Here is a 20,839-nt window from a genome sequence, read left to right as displayed (position 1 = left end):
GGGGGGGGGGAGAGAACATTTCCACTCAACTTGACACAGTATGGATTTTGTTCCAATCCTAATGGAATTGCAGAAATATTTGAGGGGAATCCCATTACGTAGCAATTGGAGTGCTGTAATAATGTACTCACAGTCATTTTCCCACTGCGGTTGGCCTCCTCTCGCTCTGCCAGGGCTTTCAGGAAGTTATCTTTGAGTTCTTTTCCTGCACTTGCCAGTGTCCTGGAAAAGACAACACTCGAACGGTTTGAAATGTTTCTCCTAACCTGAGAAAAAAAAAGTCACATGGAGCCTTAAAGGTTCCTTATGGAAGCTTTTCACCCGTTAATATACTGTAGCTTCAGTGTACGCAGGCTTAACTCTACATTAACAATTAACTAAACAATATTATTCATTCTAATGTAGTAAAATTTTGATGTAATTTCGTTAAGAGGAACGTTTTCTTCTCATGTCACTTTTCTGACAATTTGTAAACACAGTGTCACATTTTCCAAATGTACGATTCATCAAATATTTAAATAAGTTTAAGCAATTAATTAATATGCAAAAAGAAAAAGTGAGCGAGCCTGACATGTAATCAAAGTCATGAGGCGGACTCAACCTGCCTCTACTATGTCAGCACTTCACCAACCCTGCCAAGCTCCCAGGACACTCCCGAATAGTCCAAATACCATTTCTTAACAGAAATCATCATAAATATTGTTGAGAGGTCAATGTTCCTTCTCCAACAGAAAGCTGACAACTACAAAACCCATGAACGTCACAGCTGCCTTCACCAATTTCAGAAAGCTGAGAAATATTAATCAAAAGAGAGTTTAATGGCTTTATATGATACCATGGCAGCTTTTTTTTTTTTTTTTTTTTTTTTACATTTAGGCTGGCCTGTTTCCATGGAAACTGGGTTCTGGCACACACTAACGTATCCACACCTGAAAAAACATTGGCACTAATATTTGAACAGTTAACACTGTAGTACGAGCAACAGAACTCTGGCCTGCATCCAGAATTGACTGTGCAGAAACTTTGATCAGATCCGAAGCAAGTTAACATCTTATAGGCAGTAAACAGGTCAGTGGTGACCTCTCACATGTGGTATCCAGAGGAAGGAAGACCGTAAAAAGAAATGTAGAACGATCATTCACTGAGGTTACAGGAGCAGTACAGTGGAGAAAAAATTGTCTCTATTGATGTGGGAGATTTGAAAGGATAATCTGTGTTGAAAAAGGTTTGATTTTACATTTCTTTCCATATGCATGTCAATAAATTTACATCTCAAGTTTTTAACTACATATTGGGGCTGAACTGTATGAACAATAACTTAATTTTCAGAGAATTTAAAGGTCTCATATTGTATAAAGATAGACATCCATGTGATGTTCGATTATAGATCAGGTCTAGGTTCTATATTAATACTGTGAAAGTATCAAAGCCTCAGTCCACAGAGAAATGCACACAGCCCGGATTCAGAAACTGAGCCTTAAAACCAGGACTTCTGGAGCTTTGTGATGTCACAACGAAAAAGACACTACCCTCAACCATGCCCCCAGTACGGCCCACCTGAACCCACCTTCTTTTACTGACGGTTGGATTTCTTTTTATCTTGCTGTTTTCAAGTTTCCATTTTATCAATTTTGTAGTTTCATGAGTTACAGTTGAAAATTCAGAGCCTCTCTATTCTGATTCTTACAGATACTTTTTTCTATACCAAGTTTATCAAACCATTTTAGCAAAAACCAAATGGTGAGGCATTTTTCAATCCTCGTTCATATCAAAACAATTTTGCTGTTTTTTTTTGTTGTCCATAAAAGTATCAAAGTTCAATATGCAGTCCTAATATTGAGTTTCATCCTTACACATTTTTTTATCTGATGAAGTCAGATGAAGTCACTGGTGTATTTACAGTTATATCATGTGTGGCCCTTTCCTCACACTACAGGTGCATTGTGGGACCAAACAACCTACTTGTTTGAGATGGGCATCAAAATGCTTTTCTCAAGAACACTTCAACTAAAACAAAACACAAAAGTAGAGCAGGATATCCCTTGAATTCTTCTATATTAGTGCAGATACAATATTATACACCAACACCAAAACAAAATGTTTTTCGATACCTTTCTCTAAGAAATACAAACATGCTGTTGAAAACAGTTTTATCTAACAAAAGAAGATAAACCTCTGTACAAGAAAACTGTGCAAGGACTTTCTCTAAATAAAATACAGTTAAAAATTAGCTAAATTGTTTTGATTTGAAAGGTAAACAGGCAGTTTGCTCTGAACCAAAACAGTACGAAGGTTCAGCACTTAGCCCTTAACAGAAGCCGTGAGAGGAAGTCATAATCCCAAACTTCCCTGAAAACACCTGCAAGCTTCAACCAGCAATCCTCCAGTTATAAATCTGTTTCTTTCATCTTTATATTACTGCTGAATATTCAAAATCACTGCATCTAGTTCTGTCTGCTGCTCGGGCCAACGACAAGACAAGTTCAGTTATATTCTACACTAATGGCTCCTCAGATCCACTTTCCATTCCCAAAGCACTTTAAAAAGCCTCAACAGCCACAACAAACACAGACAAACAGCCAATTTCTGCTCTAGCTTAACATCATGGTGAAAGAGCTCTGAATCAGAATGTTTAAATTTACCAGAATTTGGGAAAAGGTTTGTAATTTATACTTGTCGTTTGGCCCATGCCCCATAATGAAAGTCTTAGAGGAATCACATGGTGGTAAAAGTGCAGGGACAGCACATATTTGGAGGCTGGAACCTCACTCCATCTCCTGAGTGAGTGAAGGATTGCTGCTGGGTCATGGGGGCCGAGGCCCCAAAGTAAACACAGGTGTTGAGGAGGCAAGTGACTGGGGTTACCCCATCCAGTAGCTAAAGCAACACACACAGTCACGGAGAGTGAATAATACTTCAGCAAAACATATGGACCGCTGCAAGTTTGAGTTTCCCGTCAATTAACAAATTTCTTATCAAGCCTCATTTAGGAGGGATAACAAGAATTTCACGATTAAATGATGGTTATTAGCGGCTAATGACTAGGTATTAAGCTAACTGTGATCTGGGCCTGTGTTTTAAGTGTCTTGTTTTTGGACTGTGGTCAAGGCAGGTGGGCCCTGGAATTAGGAAAAAAAAAAAGAAGAGAGGAAGGGATGTGAACAGTCATCATCTGGCTTGTTGAAAAAAAGAACATCTGTCCTACAGATATAACATTATTTTTACAAAGTGTATTTGCTGCTATGTGTCGGCTAGAAGTGAAAAACACACCCGGGATCTGCTGGGACCATCCTCACCAGAAATTGGTGAGCATTTGAGGCATTTGCACAACAATTGGTTGTTGTGCAAATGCTTCAGACAACCTAAGTTTTCCTGGCAAGTGACCGCCAACATTCGAACAGAAAAACTATGTAACAGAAAAAGATAAAGATTTTTAAGTAAGCAGCAAACCATATTTAGAAATGCAGAAGTAGTAAACAGCACCTGCCATCAACTCAGCCGTGTTTCCAGTCATTTCACCAATTATATAACTATGGCATGAATTAATAATCAATCAATGTGCCTCCTGATTGTAAACTGGAGTTCATGTGACGCTTTGTCCACCTTTGTTGGGGGTGAACAGCTGTTGCTGCACAGCAAAAGTCCTCCAAGTGTGTTTACACATGTGTAAACACAGCGTTACAGTGAAACGAGCTCAGCCATACCAAAACCCAGGGCCATTCCTTCTCCCCAGACCATAAGCCTCCTGAGCTAATGTTTGAAACTCAGTAATAACAAGTAATAACTTTCTAACCCTGTGCGACGTGTCCTGGATTTCTTATTTTTGTATTTCTAATATCTAGTTTAATGAACGATATAATGTGACAAAGTTGTTGCACCACTGTTTTACTTGAAATTGTAAATGGGACAGAATCACAACCTGTCGATACAGTTTATTTCAACTCCTTCATTTAGACATTTTCTACATTAACCATGGTTTAAATGGCTTAAACAACTGGGCAGTTCTATGAAATGTGGATTCGGTTCCAGTTGAAAACCTTTTTTTTTTTTTTTTTTTTTAAATGTATTTTGTACTCTAAATTTATCCACTGTCACATGATGCTTTTGTGAAAGACTCTAATATTCACCTACCATAGTTTGCGTCTTTCAGTGCTATTTTGACAAAGTTGACACGACTTGGTCTGCTTGCCCTTTCACCCTTTTCTAAGTATTTTCTAAGTGTTAATCTAAGTGTCACTGACCTACAGCCTGAACAATGATTTGTCTCTTTGCTGGACTCAAAAGACAATTTCATTATCTGTTTGCACAGCTGAAAGGAGGAACGACAGCACCGGGCCGAAACGCCACTCCCAGATGAAGTGAATGATGTTGATGATCTCGGAACAACAGCGCATGTCAAGGTCTTGGATATATTAGACGTTACGTGACCAGTCGGTTCTACAAGTCAACATGGTGGATGCGGGGGCTGATGTAAAGTCCTAAGTGACTTTAACAAGGGCCAAATCGACCCTTGGAGAATCTCCGAAAACGTCAGTAGTGGCAGGTACCTATACGAATAGTGACCTGAGGACAGACAAACCACGAACCAGCGCCTCATTGATATACGAGTTACAGAAGTCTAAGTCTATACTTATTCCAGGGAATGGTTAAGGAATTCAATACACTGTTTTGTGTGATTTCATCCACCCATGCCAAACAAATGTGATTCTGGACCAAGTTGTGTCCTCTTTCACACATGCTGAAATGCGCACCAGCAAATAATTTCCAGTGTAATTAATGAAATGTCATTAAAAATTTATTTGAGGAACGGGGGCCTTGCATTCCTTCTTAAATCGTAGCCTTCGTTTTGCAAATAAACATTCAGCAAACTGGCAAACTGACTGACCAGCTGATTTTCATGTCATGTCGGGTAAAAGACGTTGTGCTTTGAAATAATTTCTCCTTGTATTGTGGAGGAGGATTAGCAGATTGAAGCTTTCATTAGCCTGCAGCTTTTGACAGTATGACAGATGGGAACTTTCAATAATACAGTGATTTCTTCAGAAACAACACATACTGTACCAGAATATTTTTCCTGAGTGCTTGGGAAAATGAATCTTATGGAAAATATTATTTTGGGCCGGTGGACGTCAAGGGAAATTCCACACAGCATGACAATTTACTTTATTTTGGGCTTTTTCTAAAATCCTCTGTCACCTCTGATTACAATGAGCTGAATGTATCAGTTACACATGTGCTACGCATGATATTCTACCTGAGTTTTCTTTGTGTATTGTGGCCACATTGGCTTTTGGGGGCTGGGGAGGTTGCACATTGTGCATTGCCTGCCTGAGAGCTGCATGTTTTTTTGAGCATGGATCAAAGGAATCACTGTCATCCTTTTCATGCCGACTTCTTTTCGAGGCAAAATTAGACATGTTCCATTTGGGGAACGTGGAGTGCAAATCCCTCAGTATTCAAAGATTGATATTGTCGTCCAAACAGGGACAGAAAGAGACTAAGACTGTGAAGATGTGCAGAGCTGAATAGAGCTGCAGGAAATTTCCAAGTCTTGGAGAAGATCATCTTCTCCAGAGTGAGTGCGTCCTGAAGAGAGGCAACAAGCCCTCACCCCTGAGTGGCTGTCTGTCTCGCACATGTTAAGAGTGTGGTTTCTCCCTCATCAATTTATTAGCTTACATTGTAATGCAAAGCAACACATATGAAATCATTTAAAAGTATTTTTCAACTCATTTCAACTGCTGATTAGTGAAGAATTTCCTTAGCAAGAAAATTCTTACAGGTTTATTTCTGGTTTATATACTGCTGGAACTACTCAGGAGCTGGAACTCTGTCCAAATCCTATGGAGTCATGCTTACACTGCAAAATCAATTAAAACAAGGTGGCAATAATTCAACTACAGATGAGAGACCCTTTCCATACAGACCTTGCCGCCGGGAGAACCTTGCAGGCCACTTAATCCGTGACACTCATCCTCCTTAGAAAGTACAAAGGAGAAGATGACTGTGTGGCCTGGTAGCCTGATGGGAAAAGCTGTGATGTGGAAACCATTTCCTGCCCTTTATCAGGGGCACTTAGCTATAGTCTACTGGGTGTGGTAAAGGCAAGACGGCCTCTATCACATATGATTGAAAATAGCACATCAACATCGCTCAAAGCTCTTCCTGTGCATCTTAAGAGAAGTGAGATTTAAATTATTTTTGTTCTTGGGGACCTGTGCGTCATATCGCTACTGTACATTGGAAATGTTTTACTTTTTGTGAGGAAACATTGGGCCTAAGGCTAACCGACATTTAGAACCTCTCGCCAATTTAATCTTGTTTATGTTGGTTCATTTGGTTAATACGTTCCCCAATGCGTGCGTTCATCGACTGACCCCTTAAAAAAAAAATACTACCTCATGTTAAGTCACGTGCCAAACACTGAGCATCAGGCTACACCCACACTAATATGTTGTCATTTAGCATCTCTTTTTCTACCTTTACGCCTGGCGTCCACACTACTATGGAGTTTTCAAGCCCCGGAAACAGAGACTTTTGGAAACACTGCTGGACCTGGTTTAGTTTTAAAACTCCGGGGTTGTGTTGTAGTCTGGACAGACAGAAACTGAGACCAGCTGAACTGCTGTTTGGGCCTGATCAGTCACGACTACCAGACAGTGGTGAATGCAACATGGATAGCGACCGAAGGTAACACCACCAATTTGTTTAAAGGTTACACATTTTACACTTTTCTTATATTTTATTTGTTGAAGTGTTGATCCATAAGAAGATATATTTGTGGTTTTAAAGAACCAAAATCCATCTCAGTGTAGTTTTACATCTCCTCTCTCAGGCTTCTCTCTGGAGTTCTAGGAACAACAGGTCAGTGAGTCAATCTGAAGGGATGAGGCTCTGAACCTCTCTTCTGATTGGCTCAATAAAAGAGCGCCACAATAAATGATTATTATTCGTAATCGAGGTAGAAGTTTGAAATAATTGTGAAGTTGATTTGAAGTCATATCACCTGGCCCTAATTGGGCTCAGCTGTCACAGCATGAATAACCATAAAAATAATTTAAGGTAGATCATTTTTTTATTGTACATATGCCACAACATAAACATTCCCTATAATTCTGTTGTTAATTACATCAATAGATAAGGATCATTACTGGGGTCAATCCAGGTATATTTTTATAAATTATATATAATAATACAATATGGCCGATCACAATCTGACCCTTTGTACTCAGCTCTGTTTGTCTGCATCAGCCTACAGTGTTTGCATTTTGCTATAGTATATAGTATAGTATATAGTGTGAATGTAAATAAACGTTTTTGGCGCAGCAGCGATGCAACGCAAGCAGAACACGCTGGAATCAGGAAGCCGTCGGGTCCACCAGACCGCATCTTAACAAAATCTGTGGTAGACTTTGAGTTAGGATTATTTTGTGAAAATAAATCACAATATTTTTTTGGTGTCTTAGATGCAGCCAGTGAGCGAGGACACATGCCTCATTTATCAAGTCATTAATATGAAATATGAAATGACTTTTAAAATGTTGCAACATCCAGGTCAAACAGCAGCTTGTTATTTATTATCTGCTGCACCAGCTGGTCCTAAACTGGCGTGTGTGTTGATGTATGTGCTGTGCGGTGGGATGTGGTGGTGAGCTTAAGCCTGGCAGGATGTGTGTCTCTGGACAGAGCTTGCAGGGGAGAGCTCCAAATTTACACACCCGTCCAAAATCGCAAAGTGCAAGGAAGGCAATTGGCTTGACAGCAAATGTAATAGAGACTGCAAAACCTCGTCGCCCGAGGGCCCTCGCCAGAGTAGCAGTGGAGGAGAGTGGCGGTGGTTTGGCTCGCTAAAAATGAGCCTAGGATCAGCTTTGCGAGGCTTCTCATGTCAGTCACATCCACAATCTTATTTTCGCTAAGCATCTGGAGGCTGGATCCGCAGTGAAATGTATTCGCTGTGCGTGTTCGTGGCACTGGTTTTACTTGGCGCAGCAAGTGATGGCTCACTTTTAATATAGAGGAGAGAGTTAGAGAGCAGAGAATTCTTGAGGCAGACTGTAAAAACGTAGCAGCACAATGGACAATGAGCATGGCTGTGGTTTGCACTGTGGGGAGATCGCGGGGAGCCTGATGGAAACCTAGCAGCGCTGCCGTGAGCACGCGAGGTCAGGACATATGCTGACATGGACTTCTGGGCCCGAGCCAGAGCTGGAGCAGGCAGGAAATGGAGGCCTCACGTCTGCTCAGCAGTGCTCCCCTTCTCCTCTCTTTTGTCTCTGACTTTAGATCAAATGTTATTCTTATCCGGGATGAAAAATGCTAAACTATCGAGACTTCTTATTTGGATGTCTTTTGGTTTTGAATCAATGGGACACGATTTCCAACATCTGGCAGTTTGAGAATATTACATAAAAGATAAAAGAAAAGATATTATGTTGTGCTACAATATAAGTCCTGAGGTACTGACACTAGCCTACATCTTTAAATTGTTCTTGAACACTTTGTAGGGTTGGTGTTTGATGGCATTTTCTCAAATCTGATCCCACTATTCATATTCAAGTCATTTCAGGACCTTATCACATCGATTGAGATTCAGCTTTCCACATTTTAAGTAACAACAGTTGGCCAAAAATCAAAGATTCAGAATCAAATTAATCTGTTTATTTTACCAGTTTGAAATTTGATCCTGAATTGAAACAGGAAATCACAACCCCCGCACTGTTCTTTGCATGTATTTGTTGATCCTGACGACCCATTTGGTTTCTCCCTAACCAAACAACCACACAAGTGACTAAGCATCTCATTCATGCAGTTTCCTTTTTTTTCAATCACGTATTGAATTTCACTTATGTCTGATGAGAGCACTAGGTCTTTTGTTTGGTCTTTTTTTGTGATGTGCCCCCCCTCCCCTCCCTTTCACTGCCGAGCTGTCAGGAGGAGCGTGTTGTCCTTAAGAATGAGACAGGGCAACAACAGGGCAACATCTGATTAGCATTCACAGCGCTATCTCCACTCCCTTGGTATTTTATTACCACAGGTGCAGGGGCATTCATTGATCAGATGCACGCTACAGGCAAGGTTAGCCCTTAATTGAAAACAGCTCTATTTATACACCTGCAGGCACTAAAGGTCTCCAAGGGCGCGCGGGGAGGTTAAAAAGAAGAGAAAGGAAGGGGAAAAAACACAGAGGAGTGACAGAGCAGTGAAAAAAGACATGCCTTAGGAGACATAGGTTAAGCCCTGCAGAGGAGGCGAAAGGCATTCCCAAAACAGCATGGCTGCCCAGTGCCACAGGAGGATATGTGCAAGTGTAAAAGTCTGTAGGGAAGTACATGTTTTTGAAATAAATAAATGCAAATCCAAATGCACGGCTATTCCTGACCTCACTTTGTTCATTTGGATAGATGGATTCTTTTCTAGCCAAAGAACGACTACATTTAGTTTGTTTACCGTACAGCTGCCAGCTTTTGTGGCCACACATTCACATTCATTTTCACAACACTGTACTGATTGTGCTCAGCCACTTTGCAGGTGGTACATTGCATCTTGGGGCCCATGTTTTCACAGTGTGACCATAACGGGAGGTCAGGGGGTCAGTTTGGTGGAAGTCCAATCAGAAAACCGCAAAGGAAAGAGCAATCTGCATTTAGACAGAGAGGAGAGAAGGGGTGGGGTGGGGGGAGCCACACGACTCAAACTGACCACTTTTGATGGAAACAGTCTGCAAGTGCTGTGCAGTTTTTTTTTCTCTGTCTTGTCAAGGTCTTTTGCAAGATGTCAAATTTTCAAGGGTGGGAAAGCAATTAAAGCTGTTAATTATTTCAAAAACCATATATATATACAAAACACATGTCGGCTCGTAGTCACCTACAGGTTGTTAGCTTTGGAGCGATAATCCAAACAGCAGGTGAAATGTAATAAGATTTTTCACACAGTGTCACAAGGTCAAATAATGACTGACAAAAGTGTAAGGAAGCCTCAAAGACAGCAGACGTATCAGATTATTATTTAAGGGTTACATTGAACGTAAAATAAAAACAAAAAAAAAAACATTAATTTGCTATAAGCTATCATTTACCTAGAACAGGATCACATCCAATGTAAAGTGTTTTCCTTTTGAAATAGCATAACACCGCTTGGTTAATTGCCTTGGAGTGAATTCAAAAACCACTTGCTGCGGTCCGGTCAGCTCAGAACAACACACTGTGAAACTGTTATGAGTGATGTCTTTCCCAGCGACGTCCGATTATTAACAGAGCATTTCCATCTGTCCACTGCAGAGCGCCAATCAAAAAAAAGCCACTCTATAATTGATAATGGCAAAAAAAAAAAAGAAAAAAAGAAAAGTGAGCCAGAGGAGACTGTCTTTGAATTTAAAACACAAATCGTTAAAATGAAATGGGCAGGTGTTTTAAATCCGGCACTAAACATCTCTCATTGTTTTTTGTATTTGGCTCCTGTCAAATTCAATATAAAGAGGCAAATGGGGAACAACTCCACTCCCTTACTAACTACTCTGTGTGGTGTTGACGCTCATTAAACACGCACAGCTAGATCCAAGTGTGACTTCGTAAAGGGAAAATATTTAAAAAGAAATAATCCACTGAAAATGCATCTTTTGATCATCAGATATTCAGCCCCTGTAGGTTTGAAGAGCAACTGAAATTCATCAATTGATAATTGATCATTTAAGTGTTTTTGTGTGTTCTTTGATTGTTTTTCAAGCAATTTGCAGCTTGTTTTAATCACGCGCGATAGAAGCTGCCTTCACCTCTGATTCACAAAAGATCTAAGACATATCGTCTACGGCAGTGGTTCCCAACCAAACATTTTTTCTTTTATTCTTTTTTACTGCGTTTTGCTACTTACACCAAGACAGTAGCCAAGTTTCAATTGCAATTCTGCACAAAATAAAAGCTTCTTTTTTTTTTTAGAAAAGTCGACAAACACAATTACGAATGGTGTGTGTTTCTATTGAGTGATGTTAATGCGAATAAAGCTGGGTTTTCTCCTCTTGCAATATCATTACAATTTAATGTGATGACAGCTGGAAGCGGCTCCCTGGGGCCTGACACAACAGGCGCTATGACTTGAATGCGAAAAAAAGTGTTTCCATTTAAATTTTGCTAAATATTGCTTTGTCGATTAGATTAAAAATTAAAAAATTTCTTTATTTACATTTAGATGATTTATTTAGCTGTAACACTGGAATCCGTTGTGACTGTGGTGAATCCACTACAAACTACAGCTGCTGTCATCCTCAAAGGAGCAAACCACAAACCTTTCAAACCGGCATAAAATGAGAATTTGATACTCGTATTCTCCTTTAAAATAGGTCCGACTGGAAGTTGTCAACGCGGTGTATCTCAGCCTGTATTCCCAACAAAGTCAGGACACATGCAAACACATCTCAGGATCACGGCCTTTGAAACAGAGTCTACATGGATGTAGATCTTGGAAACGGAACAGACTACTGTGTATATAACATCCCAGCGTTCGCGTACAACATTTCCCTGGATCCTGCTGGGACAAGATGAAAGGCTTTGTGGCCTAATATCACTGTAACTGCAGGTGTGGAGGCTCCCATTTCACCAGTGTCACTGATGTTCACAGACGTTTGGGGGGGGGGGTTTAACAGTGAGACATCTGCACGTTTGGATAAGCATCTGAGGGTTCAATCAAATGCAACACCTAGCAGGTAAATGTTTGGATACTCCAAAGCCGTGTGTGTGTGTATGCGTGTGTGTGTATGCGTGTGTGTGTATGCGTGTGTGTGTATGTGTGTGTGTGTGTGTGTGTGTGTGTGTGTTGAATGGTCTTATTTGGAGTCTGTCCTGGCTTGTCATCAAAGGAGATACCACAGCCACATGGCTTTATCAAGAATGAGAACAAAATCCGTGTGATCACTTTCCTCAGGAGGGGCCGTTTGCACAGGACTCCAGTTTGTAGTTTAGTCATTCAGCTTGTTTATGTTGAGCATTTTGATCTGGATTTAGACAGATGGGCAAATAAAAGCCTTGTTCATGCAGGACATGGACCTGATGACTTGCTCCCCATTGATCCTGTGTTTTGTAAAAATGCAATTTGCTGTTGTCTTTGTTGTATATGATAATAAATTGAATATCTTTAGGCTTTGTTCTGTTGATCAGACAGAACAAAGTCACCGAAGGCATCACAGTGGGCTCTGAGAAACTAGGAAAACTGAGAAAATAAACATATCTTCTTTTAAAATCTCTTCTTAAGACTCACTTTTATTGCAGGGCCATTTATTGACTGTTGTTTTTATAGTATATTTTAGTTTGGATTTTATTGTTTGCATTTCTGTTTTTATTGTAAAGCACTTTGTAAATTTTTTTGGGTGCTATATAAATAAAGTTGTTATTATTTTTGTTATTATTAGTTGCACCCCTAAACTCTACAGATGTTAGCTGTAAGCTGGGTAGCCCTGACTACGTTTTATGTGTTTGTGTTTGAATCAATTATCTGACTGAACTCAAGACGAACCAGGAACTTCTTTGTCTCCTGTTCCTCCAGTCTCTCGCTCCTTGTTTCTCTTGTGTCTGTACATTTATGAAGCAGATTCATAAAGACACATTTTTTTTGTGAAACATTTTGAACCTGCACAGTTATTCGCACACTTTGACTTTGCAGCTTTCTATTGTTTTTGCTTGCAATCACACCTTCTCTCAAATTCTCACATTCGCCTCACCTTCTGAACAGATGATTAAAGGTCCCATACAGGCTAAAGGTCTCTGTCCATGTGTAGTTTGATTATAGATCAGGTCTACGTTCTATATTAATATTGTGAAAGTGTCAAAGCCTCAGTCCACAGAGAAATGCACACAGCCTGTATTCAGAAACTGAGCCTTAAACAGGCTGTCAGGACGCCTGTAAATTTGTGATGTCACAACAAAGCAGTCACTGCCCTCAACCATGCCCTAAGCCCCGCCCACCTGGGTCCACCTTCCAACCTTGCAAGATTTGTCTCTTTCTCAGATTAAATCGAAAGCAACTGGACTTGTATTTGTCTGTGGAAGACGTTTCGCCTCTTATCCAAGCGGCTTCATCAGTTCTTATGTATTGGTCTCTCTAGTCCGCACTAGTCTGACCAAGAAAGTGGAGTAGGACCCAGGTATTTTTACCTGAAATCTGCTATATTCTTGATCATTTAGAAAACAGTCAGCCAATCAGGAGAGAAGCTCAGAGCCTCCTCTCTTCTGATTGGCTCACCGCTCCTGTTGTTACTAGAGCTCCAGAGAGAAGCCTGAGAGAGGAGATGTAAAACTACACTGAGATGGTTTTTGGTTCTTAAAACCACAAATATATCTTCTTATGGATCAACACTTCAAATAAAACACAGGAGAAGTAAAAACATGGGACAGGGGATGGTGTAAAACATGGACCTTTTCCCGCAACGCAGTGCAACATCATTCAACAATACACTGCATTAGTCAATGCACATTCCTGGTGGATCATATTTAGTCTCAACATTTTTCTACTGTTTCTTGCAACTGTCAAGAGAGGGGATAATAACACGCCCACACCACCTCAGCCGCTTGAGAAAAACACGCTGCTATTTTCTGTCTGAACACTGTTTTTGTCCAGTGTGAGTGGCCGGTGCTATTTACTGTATGTGGCAACAATAACAACAATCACACAATACCTAATCAGGCTCCACTAGGACCTTACACAGAGAGGTCAGAGGTCAGGAGAAAAAAAAAACACCTCCGCAGTGGAGAAAATAATAACTATATGAAAAGTTAAATTGAAAAACTGTGGACGATTTATGTCAAAGCCACATTTTTTTTGTCGTATCCTTTTATAAAATCATGACCAGACCTGGTTTGGAACTGAAACTGTCTGAGACATCACGGCACTGGTTCAGAAACCGATACACAGGGAGCTCCCGGCTTCCACCACAGCAAACTAATTCTGGGGAAAAGACTGAGGATCACTCATCTAAAAATATTATTCTTTCACACTGTATAAGAAGTCGGTACAATGAACCACAGAAAACTAACACAGAGAGGCTGAGACCAGAAGAGCAACTTTACTTCTCCTAGCCACACTGACTGATTGATTCCCAAATCCAATGACCACATTCAGACTCTTAAACATCCAAACTTCACTCTCAGAGTCTAGCAGAGCCTCCTGATATTCAAGCATCTGACTAGTGGTTGGTGTGAGTTTGTCTCCCCTGTTAGTCATTGCAGACCACACCTCAGTGAGCGTGGTGGTGGGTTGGTGAGTAGTTAACTCACATTGGCCGGCTCCTGTTGTACAGAGCGTTGCTCCTCGCAGCCTCTGCAGCCTGTGCAGCTGCTTTCTTCTCCTCGAATTCCTCCCTGCTCAGGACCGTGCCCTTGTGGCCGTGCTCCACCAGCTTACGAGCCAACTCCCTGCTCTGCAACAGACAAGGGAAAGGGAGAGGAGTCAGTCAAGGAGAGGGGACACGGCCTGCAGTTGGGCCTGGAGATTGTCAGATGTTGTCAGTCTTGAATTTTGGCAAATGGTGGGATTTTTTTTCACTGCTCTTGCTAGAGACCACTTTAATAGTGCAACACCAACTACTCTTTTCAATATAATTGAATATTTTAAAGGCCCCATATTGTATAAAGGTGGATTACCATTTCTTTGTTGATGATAGATCAGGTCTAGGTTCTATATTAATACTGTGAAAGTGTCAAAGCGCTCAGAAACTGAGCCTTAAAACCAGCTGTCAGGACTTCTGTAAATTTGTGATGTCACTACAAAGCAGTCACCGCTCTCAGCCATGACTCAGAGCCCCGCCCACCTGGACCCACCATCTAACAATGAAGGATTTCATTTCTCTAAGTGTTTACCTGAAATCTGCTATATTTTTATTGGATCGCTCAGCCAATCAGAAGAGAGGTTTAGAGCCTCCTCTCTTCTGATTGGCTCACTAACCTGTTGTTACTAGAGCTCCAGAGAGAAGCCTGAGAGAGGACATGTAATACTACACTGAGATGGTTTTTGGTTCTTAAAACCACAAATATATCTTCTTATGGATCAACACTTCATAATCAAAACACCATAAAAATGTAAAATATGGATCTTTAAAAATTGCCAAACAGTCCAAAACCTAAAGATATCAAATTCACAATGATAGAAAACAGAGAAAAGCAACATCTCATCATAGCTCAGAAGCCACAACAAGAGAATATTTGGTATTTCTGCTTGACAAATAACTTAAATGATTAATTTTCTGTTGATCCCCTGATTGATGCATCACTGGCTGTTTCAGATAAAGCATATATCCAGTTTCTGTAAGATCCTGGATCTGAGTCCTGCTCATTAATCACCACTGACAAATGAAATAAGATATTTTGTCAACCACTAAGATTTCGGATTTACTCACCGCTAAAGCCTTTAGCTTAAAATTGTTATTTTACTTCCCTCCCTAAAATGTGGAAGTGATCTCCTGCTCTCCAACACCACACGCTTCAGATACAGTTTAGTTTTGTGGGTTTAGTGTGATTTCATGCATACACACAGGTCCATTCATGTTCTAAGTGTGTATGTTTATGTATGTGTGTATGTGTGTGTGTGTGTGTGTGTGTGTGTGTGTGTGTGTGTGTGTACGCGAGCGTGCATATGCGAGTGCCTCTGTAGGGATTGTTAGCTACATTATTCCAATCACCGTTTGCAGAGCCGCTGTCATTAAAGCCAAGCCATAAAGTCATCATCTAAAAACCAAATCTTGCTGTCAAATCCTGTGGCTTGTCAGATCAAAGCTTATGCCACATGTCCTCCTACCCAAAATCCTCGCAGCCGAGCCTGTGTCCGCACCCGAGAGGAAAAGTTATATTTTCCTTCAACTTTGATGTGGCTCACCAGAAATGAGTCTCAGACATTTGCCGGTCCTAAAATTGGCCTGAAAATCATTGTCTTCATTTTCAAGGCTCATTGAATAAGTCTATTTGAATGAACTGCTCCTTACAGTCGACCCACCAGGACTTGGACTAATACTCCAGAACACTGATGGCCAAGGCCACAATGACATTGTAATACGACCCTATCAACTACTTCAGCTTTTTGAGTTCACGCTCATAGTTTGTGACAAGTCCTAAATAACATAATCTGGGAAAAATAGGTTTATAATTAGCTGATTTATCAGAACCTAAGCGTCATCAGTGTGACTGCACAGGTTAGATGACCTCGGCTGACTGTGTTGTGTCACAACAGAGGGGTGATTGAGTTTGATATGATTGACTGCAGCTGATTATCAGCGCAGATAGGATTTGCTCTCTTCTCTGTGTGGACACAGGTGTTCAAACAAAGTGGACAAAGCAGCAGCTAGGTTTAGCATTAACAAGTGTGCCATCTGCTGGGCAAAAGCAGGACTGCTTGTTTCTGATAACCAGGTTAAATAAAACCTAGAGAGATCTACATCAAAGCATCTAGATATGATTCCACTGTTGACATGAAGATGTAAATAATAAATGTAAATCCTGACACTTCCTCTTTAAAGTAATAATAATAATAATATACACGAACGTAAAGATGGTTTTTAGTGATGCTGTAAGTCAAGTTGATGTTTTTGCTAATAATGGTAGATACATTTCAGGTAATAAAACTTTTTCCAAAAGTGACACTTTTGAATAATTATTATTAATTTAATTTAATCTTAAATTCTTTTTATTTAATTCAATTAATTAAAAAACTTTTTTGAGCCTTGTTGTCTCATTGTCTTACCATAAGTTTGGAATTAGCTGTGTTCTCAATAAAGATTGAATGAATGATTACTAAAGTAAAGAGCAGAGACCATATGTCAAGGTGGGCCTAGGACTAGGGCTTGGGGTGAACTCTGCTCCAAGAAACCAGTATTGACCAACAACTCAACTAGTGTTGATGTGCTTTGGTCTTTTCAAAGGCTATTTTGACAAAATAAATAAGAATCAAGCTTAGTGAGGAATAATTTAAAAAAAGAAAAAAAAATCACTTTATTTATTGTCTCTCATAAAGGAAACTTTAAATGACTAGATGAGTGGTAGATTCTTGGTAAACCCATACAGGCTATGAGTAAACTTATAGTTTAAACCGTGCTACCAACGCTGTGTGTGACTGCCACCTAGCGTGTGCTAACAGACACTACACCAACAAAGCCTTCATTTGTGCTACTCCTGATTTACTACTTTAATGTATCAAAGTTGAATGTTTGTTAATGAAAACTGTCAACAAAACAACCAGAAAAAACGATAGTAATAATAAAAAACCCGATTACATCTTGTACATGGTTTTTAAAATAAAGAGGACTATTCGCCAGATTCCGTTCAAACTTTTAGCAAGTGTGGTAACTTGCTCACCAGCATGACCCATAACCGACGTTTACGTCCATTAAACCGTTTTACAATCGTAAGGATAGCGTGTTAACATACGGCAAATATCTATCTTATTCTACGGCAACTGATTCAATAAAAATCAACTTGTAAGATCGGTTTTCCCGCTCCGTAGTCGTCTTACAGCCGTAGCAACGTTTGCTAGCTGCTGCAAACAAGTCTGAAAAACAAATCTGAAAAAAGTGACGGTGTATTGTTAATGAGAACGGGTTGGAGGATTTGGTACAGGCCGAATTGAAGAAGGCGTTTTGTAGATTTTGAAAAGTCCAAAGTCGTGTTTTAATAGCGATCAGTGTTGCGGACTGGCAAAGACAAACTTTAAATTGACGTCTTAGTGAAGGCGGTTCTGGCGCGGTGTGCGAAACAGAGCGGAAGCGGACTTACGTAGGTAAAGATACTTTACACACAGGGCCAAAAGTCAACAGTTTGTACTTGTGTGACTCACTTTTAAGTAAAATAAATCCATCGGTGTGACTTTGGAGTCCAGATAATCTTCGTAGACTTTATATTGCGTTAAAGAATCGTGAAAACGGACGGCCGCGCTGTACTCCATCTTCGCGGGGTCTGTGTTGTAAGTGGCTGCTATAGCAACCGCCCCACCTGGACGTCATCACAGGAAGTCAGGAAGTCAACACGCTCACGGTCCCCCCAAATATCTGCTGGGTCAAAGAATACAAGTCTTAACACTTGAAAAAAAGGAGGTGTTGTTCAGTCACACAATAAATTCAGAAATAATTCATAGATAGAAAAAGTGTAATTTGCTAGTAAAATCATATGTTACATGTTGTTTCCTGTGGTTCCACCATTTCAAAATAAAGTGCAGAAAACTTACATTTCTGGCCACATTTTAACTCCCGCTGTGTGTACATTGCAGCCACAGAAAGTTTGTAGTACCCTACCACATGTGGTGACACAGTGGACTCTGCCTTTTGCCAAGTGTGTGGGGGGCTTTTATGGATGGATGGAACAGATTTGCATTGATAGTTATTTACATCTCTGAATTACTCACAGGTCAAGTGAAGCTGATGGACCGAGGAGAATTCTGAAAGCTGAACAGACAGCAACATGTTTTTTTTCATTTACATTGGAGCTCCAGTGCAGCTAAAATGCATTTTACAAGAGAACTCTAGGTTAAAGGTCGTCACTGGTCCTCCCTGCTCCTCCTATCTAAGTTTGGGTAGAGGCCCATTCTGCTGAATGGGTCTGAGCAGACTCGCTATCATGATCATTAAAGGAGAAAATGTGTTTTCAATACAAGATTGTAAGTGTGAATTTCTTTGTTCAGATGTCACTATTGTCAGTGTTCTCCCTCTGTTTGGTTCTGTTTGGGTTTATCTCGGACTAGGTCTGTCCTCAGGATTTTTCTTAAAATTTATTTATGCATGTTATGTTTGAGTAAGTTTCCCACAGGTTTGTTTCAGATCCATGAAGAGATCTTGCTTGACCTGAGAGGACTTGTAGTCTAGGCCCAGAAACAAAGAGGGGTCCAACCCCCAGAGGCAAAGCGGGACTGTGACACATTCTCTACCTATAATGTAATGTTTCGTGTCTTGGTTTTGTTTCTTTCCTGCCTCTTTAATCATGTTATGACCTCCCGAGTTGGGAATCACTGTTGTCGTGTGTTAATCCAAACATATTTGTGCAGTGTCATTTAAAAAAAAAAAAGTGTGGCTCTTTCTTGAGAAAATAAAGATAAATAATTTAATTCAACTCAATTTAAGTAACTAATCGCTATGTCAGAGGTGGAAAAAGTGCCACATGTCCTCTGTATACCTGATTGCACTTTATATTTCTTGGAATAATGTATGAGATGACAAAGTAATCCGGTCCCATGATGTCAGTTCCTAAATCCTGGCAAATCAACGCTATTTGGCGCCTTTACCGACTGTAAAATAAAGAATAAAATGTTCAGGGGGAATGTTCTCGGCTCCATTTACAGAAAGACTGTGACTCTTGGCTGTCATTATCATCTTTTATTATCATTTTGTTTAATTTTCTCATTCGGTGTGACTTTTAATGGCTCTGCAATGACGTCCACGGAAAAGTGAGGTAATGATTAAAAATTTTGTTATGTATGTGCTCTCATGCGACAGCCATGTAACTTATAGGCCAACGTGAGTGTGTGCAGACAGACGGACAAGACAAGAGGAAGTGGGGGGGGCAGATGGCAGAGAGGAGCGACGTGAGCTGGTTAACGAGGGGAGCCGCTCCTTCATGATAAACTTTAAATAAACAGTCACGCAAGCTTCGTCTCGAGTGTTTTCTTACCTAGAAATAAAGAGCTGCTTCATTATTTAACAGCAATATGAATAATAAACGCAAAACTTCTCTTGTTCTTACTCTGAGTTGAGCAATCTTCTCTTCTTCTTTCTGATTCATGTTACCTGATTTTCAGATGAATGTATATCAAAGGGTTTGTGTAAAAACAATTTGATTGATTTTTATTTTCAATGTGATTAAACGATATTCCGCAAATTATCACTTTTATACAGTATCTCCATGTTATCTCAACCCTGGAGAGAATGAGACAATGAGTGGCCTATAAATTCAAAGTAGTAAATAAAGAATGTATAGCTGAAAATGTAGTTTGCTTTGCAACGCAACGGTAAGGGCGAGCACAGCTGATGACGCACAGCAAAAGTCCTCCGTGGACAAGATCGTCTCATTTCGGTTGGGCCTTCGCGGTCTACAACGGCTACGAAGGGACGGCGTCCTGCCCCTCAATTTAGACACAGCTAATTTAACACATGTTTATATCCAAAAGGTCAAAGGTCAACTTCACTGTGACATCATAATGTTCTGCAAAAAAAAAAACTCTGGCCATTATTCAACACTTTAACTCAGGAAGGAGCGATTGTGACCGTATTTCCTGCAACTCGGCTGGTTGGCAGAAGCATACAATCATGAGGTGGTACTTGTAGTTTAGTTTTAAAACACATCACTTTTGCTGTATTTACGTCTGGCGTCCGCACCACTCTGGAGTGTTCGAGCCCCTGAAAACAGAGACTTTTGGAAACGGTCCTTACCCCGTTTTAGTTTGGAAACTCATGATGGCGTTTCAGTCCAGACGGGCGGAAACGGAGAAACTTTAGAAACATTAACGCAGACAAACACAGTCAAGCCCTGATTGGGTGAAAGCAACATGGACAGCGAGTTACAAGCATTGCTGACCTTGTTTTCTTTGCTAGCAGCAGTTTTATCTGCTCGCATAGAAAACAAGGTCAGTTGAATTCTGAATTTTATGTGTGTCTGTTAGTATGGACGGAGATTGTTTCTGATACAGAGCTAAGACGCCTATCTGGGCAGAGACAGCACGGGTTCTGACCTCTTACCTCATCAGGGAAGAAAGCAGCATAAAACAAAAACAAAAAATTATCTTTGTGACATCGCGACACATTACGTTAATGAGGCTAAATGTTGAATCATTAGTGTCAGGGGAGGAGGAGTAATCCCACTCGTACTCATATCTAAAAGATTGA

The 20,839-nt window shown here is 40.3% G+C and overlaps 1 protein-coding gene across 1 annotated transcript in view; it reads right to left on the bottom strand.

Annotated features, from left to right (window-relative positions):
* The window catches only part of cfap299 (cilia and flagella associated protein 299), a 76,982-nt gene extending 59,042 nt beyond the window's left edge, over positions 1–17,940 (bottom strand). Inside the window, exons 1-3 of the mRNA XM_023414422.2 lie at positions 17,806–17,940; positions 14,262–14,404; positions 132–222 (exon numbers count right to left, since the gene is read on the bottom strand). Of these exons, the coding sequence (XP_023270190.1) occupies positions 132–222; positions 14,262–14,404; positions 17,806–17,913 (342 nt within the window). The 5' untranslated portion in view covers positions 17,914–17,940. The remainder of the gene's footprint in view (positions 1–131; positions 223–14,261; positions 14,405–17,805) is intronic.
* Between the last annotated feature and the right edge of the window lie 2,899 nt (positions 17,941–20,839).

This window comes from Seriola lalandi, unplaced genomic scaffold (assembly GCF_002814215.2).
Source record: "Seriola lalandi dorsalis isolate HSWRI2012SDOR001 ecotype SW California unplaced genomic scaffold, Sedor1 jcf7180002054524, whole genome shotgun sequence".
NCBI lineage: Eukaryota > Metazoa > Chordata > Actinopteri > Carangiformes > Carangidae > Seriola > Seriola lalandi.
Note: the sequence above shows the minus strand (reverse complement) of the source record. Positions and strands in the feature narration are given on the sequence as shown.